The 4,729-nt window shown below is 37.3% G+C and overlaps 1 protein-coding gene across 2 annotated transcripts in view; it reads right to left on the minus strand.

Moving 5' to 3' along the window:
- Positions 1-626: 626 nt before the first annotated feature.
- DGCR6 (DiGeorge syndrome critical region gene 6) overlaps positions 627-4,729 on the minus strand; it is a 25,104-nt gene continuing 21,001 nt past the window's right edge. For both annotated transcript variants that reach the window (XM_077461424.1, XM_077461425.1), the window contains exons 4-5: positions 3,138-3,278; positions 627-992 (exon numbers count right to left, since the gene is read on the minus strand). In XM_077461424.1, the coding sequence (XP_077317550.1) occupies positions 909-992; positions 3,138-3,278 (225 nt within the window). In that variant the 3' untranslated portion in view covers positions 627-908. The remainder of the gene's footprint in view (positions 993-3,137; positions 3,279-4,729) is intronic.

The following is a 4,729-nucleotide window of genomic DNA, read 5'->3' on the forward strand; positions in this document are numbered from 1 at the left end:
AACACCAGACCCAACAATGCAGACAAGCTGAAGGCCGCTATCAAAGCAACCTGGCCTTCCATAACACCAATTTTTGAATTTTTAATTACTGAAATAAACTTTTTGATGATATTCTAATTTTGTGACATGCGCCTGTGTATATACATTTTTTTTTTATTTCAACTCCTTGTTATTTAGTTGTCCAAGCTCAATTTATGGATGGACAGCCATATAAGTTGTAGAATGTATTCTTCAGTGACAAAAGTTGAACACTTTTTTTCTCATTGTTCATGACAACAGTGTTACAGGAGGGTTTACCTTTTTGTTCATTTTAGGATGTGATTAAATATATTACAGATAGAATATGTTAAGAATTATAAATACCAGTAATCAGCACCTGAGGGTATATCAAATTTCCCAGCAGACCAAATCAAATGTTCTCTACAGTCTATTTTAAAAGTTCATATATTAAAAATGGACTTTCATATGTTACTCTAACCAGAAAATTTAAGAAACAAAGCTACACATGCGTCTTTTGTTGACTGTTACTGTCCATTACACTCCACAGTATATTAAGAATTATTTCGTTTGAAAACACGCATAACCACACTTCAGTAAATCTTATTAAAGGAACAAATACAACCACATATAACCAAAGTGCAAGGTTTAATAAATAAAGAAATATTAAACAAACTGAATATTCAGAACTAAAAAAAAAGGTGTTTGTATTACAACAGGTTATATACATTCTACAAACGCTGGATTCTAATTTACAAAAAAAGCATCAAAAACAATGAAAAACATCTTGACAAATGTACAGAAAAATATGACTGAATAACAGAAAATCTTAAGGCTGTTCCATCACAGCCAACAGACATGGATAGGCCTTTATCACTTTTCAGAGTGCAAATGAAATGTTCTAGTTTAACTTAAGAATACTTATTGCTTATCCCGGTCTCCTTTTGCTGCAGCTTGAGGATTAGCTCCAATAAATTCATTTGCAATGTTAGTTCCTAAAATAAAAAATAAATAAAAAAATTAAATATATTAATGGGTGTGGATCCACAAGATAAAAATAAAGGTTACTGCCAGAACTAACCTGAAGGCTTGTTTTGTGCATGTGTCCTGCAACTTGGGACTTGCAATGACAAGTTGTACCCCACGATTGCCCATGAGTACCATACATATCTGTGTGACTTCAAGTCGCAAGGACTTCAAAGTAGTCCCTGTACTACATTAGTCTGACTTTGATGTGAGTTGAGGTCCGTAGACCTCAAGTTTACACAGGCCTTCCCTGAAATCGCTGCAAAAAATAAATAAATAAATAAATAAATGGCACTACTTGGCAGTGTGAAAGTGGCTTTAGTGAAGCGAATTTACGGTTTCTCTTAGTTCTGATTGTACTTCTTATTTATCACTGTGTCTAAAAGGATGAATATCTCAGTCTGCTTTGCCCACAGCAGCTAGTTTCTTTCTCTCCTTCCTACAATATGGGACCAAGAACAGTTGCTATAGGTAATAAAGAATTTTTGCCTTACACAGAGATAAATCGATTTTCTATTCTTACAATCTCCTTTCACACATGTTGGTTTCAGCACCTAATAGGCCTCACATATGAAAACTGGAGGAAAGGGGAAAGTATAGTGTCCAGAGTCATAAAGCAGATGTTATATTCATATGTGCTAGAAATACGACAGTTGAAACATGTATCAATACCCATTGCTTCCCCACAGATGTGATTCCCTTTTATTGCCCAATTACAATTTGCAGATATACAGGTAGCCAAGAGAGGGGAGGTCTACATATTAGGGATGCATCAATACCAGTTTAAGACTGAGTACTGATACTTTTTCTCAAGTACTCACCAATACCAATTACTGGCTCGGTCACACGAGTTGAGAAAACTGCACAGATTTAATTTGCAGGGACATCAGTTTTCATGTGCGTTTCAGTGAGTTTTTACAGCCTGTTTGCAGTGTTATTTGAAAGAGTCCTGTGTAAGCCTTTAAGTAGCTTCTGGAGGAGGAATGGGAATTATTTAGCGTGTCACTTGAATGACAGCTCAGAGTATGCTGGGGCTGTTGAGATCCGGTCCAGTATGGCGACATTCAGAAACAGTCCACCCAAGGGAGACTTTTACACTCAAGTAACATGCAGGAAATCCATTAAATGCACAAATACCGTAGCCTTGTGGGAAAATTTGTTAAAATAAAGAATGTGGCGACAGCATCTCTTTGGCTACCTCATCTTTTTCATCTCTCTGTTCTGGTCTCATCCAGTGTTAGGTCACCTTTACAGATTTTCTCTAAAGGTGAGCACTTTAATCACACTACGTTTAGATTTTGGCTTCTAAAATGCAGGTTACACGAAGACTGTGGATTTCCGAGCACTTCATGGACCTGCTGGTGGGCATATTCAGAGAAGTTTGCCCTCCAATTGCGCCTCTTTGCGATGTCAGATGTGTCTGCCCCATTCTATACACGCCCACCAGCCAGTCCGTAATTCACTTGAGAATCAAAAGTGATCATGTGACCTGAAGGTGAGAGTACATAGAATGGGGCAGATACTACTGACTTCAGACACAGGAGAGGGTCAGCAGCTGGAGGGAAAGTCGCTGTCAGAAAAGGCTGGAGGGGTGTGGCTTACACTGACTACAGAAAATACAGGCACACTGTGCGATTGCACAGCGTGCCTGTATTTAAGTGCAGGATGTACACTGACCACGCTGGCAAGGATTGGCTGCCATGCTTAGTTTACTATCCAAAGGAGGGGCACAGGCAGAATTAATCAGGTAATAGAGAAGAACAGAAGGCATAGCTGATCATGCTTGGCAAATGGTTGTTACAGCTCCCTCAGTTCTATTAACCCCTGGCCGCACCAGATAATTAGGTTGTGAAGGTGGGGTCAGTGGTTGAAGTTTTCAAGGAAATCAGGAGCCAGCAGCATAAGTGACATCAGATAAACGGTAAGTAATGCAGTTTTTGCTGATTTTTTTCTTTTAAATAAACTTTGGCTTTAAACCCTTAGGCAGCGGGACTTCCATCTAGCCTACAGTCTGCAACCAGTGGGACTGACATTACAGGCATAAGGAATTCTAATTTATCTAAAATAAGTAAAATTCTTATTCATCTAAAGTTCTAAAGTACGTAGTCACTTACCTGGGGATTAGTTGTGACATAGAAGCCCGAGACACCTGCTTTCTCTAATGTACTCTGTTGGTCTATGACTTTCTGGTCTAACTCCAGCACAATTTTTTCATCCATCATTTGCTGTTCTTCTTTTATCCTCTGTTCCAGAGCCTAACACAGACAGGCATAGTAACACATTAACCAATTCTCAAACATCTGTGCACATGCTTGGAAAATTGTCTCCATTAACATATTACATTTTTTAAAGCAAATCTTTTTTAGTACAAAAAATATAAAGTAGGCACTAATTAAACTACATGTATCCTAAAATTGATACGAGCCAAGTAATAAAGATTATTCCCACTGTGATAATCACTATTGTGCAATGCCAAAAAAAAAATAATAACCCTGCAAAAACAATTCCACAAAGATGCTGTGAAAAAAAAAAATCACTTTTTAATACCAGTGTTCTATCAGTGATAGCTTAGTTCATATACATTCAAAAATGTAGATAATGTGATAATCCCTATTGTGCAATGCCAAAAAAAAAAAAAAAAAAAAACACAAACACACCACCACATATAAATTTCACAAAGCTGCTTTGAAAAAAATTCCAAATACCAGTGTTATATCAGTAATAACTTAGTGCATATACATATCAAAGATGAAAAGTGCCATGAGCTGTATGACAGCTTGCAGGCTGGGAGGTTATTTGCACAGGTGGTGCTCGGGCCACTGCACACAACACTTTATACGTAATTATTAAGGGTTTATATTTCTGTCTGCACAACTGGAGTGCTGTTATATGCTATATATCCTGATTGACATTTACGCTGTACTGTTTGAAAACTTAAACACCTTTAAAAAAAAAAAAAAAGATGAAAAGTGCGTAAAAATATACAGGATGAAGTCCTTATTCAACTGTGACCATTTCCAAGTCCTTGCACTTTAATCAAATGATTCCAATCCACTGTGCATCTTGATAGGATTCCAAAACATAAAAACTGCATGAAACTGCACAGCAAAGAAGGGTATTGGGCCATGCAACACTGATATAATTATAAGTTTACAATATATAAAAGACACTTAAAGCTGAACTCTGGCAAACAGATAAATAAAATGTATTTTATGGTGTGTGTTATGCATTTCAATATGTATTTTATGCTTCACTACCCAACCACAGGCAAGGGTGGATCCTTGACCAATACAATATTGCATATCTGCAGGAAGATCCAGATATGGCAGAGGTGTCCTGAATCACAAGACTGGCTGAATAGAACTGCAAATCCTTTGGCAATCTAATTTGTTTTTCAACTGTGTATTTATATCTGTAAATCAGCTTTAGACAGATATTAGCTAGGATCTGACCTTTCTTTCCTACAGCATCACATGAATGGGCATGTATTCAGGAACCATTACAGTTGCACTTTTGTTTAAAGTGACTAGATGGATCCTATTTTTTTTTTACCAAACATGATATACTTACCAACCCTGTGCAATGGGCTTAGGAAAGACCAGCCCTAAAATGTGTGGGGATCTGCTGCCCTCTACTGGTAACTGCCTAATAATATACTAGCCCTTGTGTAGAATTATCTATCCTGTCCTCTGGCTGACTGGGAGAG

Source organism: Lithobates pipiens, unplaced genomic scaffold (genome assembly GCF_037356315.1).
Source record: "Lithobates pipiens isolate NorthernLeopardFrog02 unplaced genomic scaffold, aLitPip1_a1.2 Scaffold_3, whole genome shotgun sequence".
In the NCBI taxonomy this organism is placed as follows: Eukaryota; Metazoa; Chordata; class Amphibia; order Anura; family Ranidae; genus Lithobates; species Lithobates pipiens.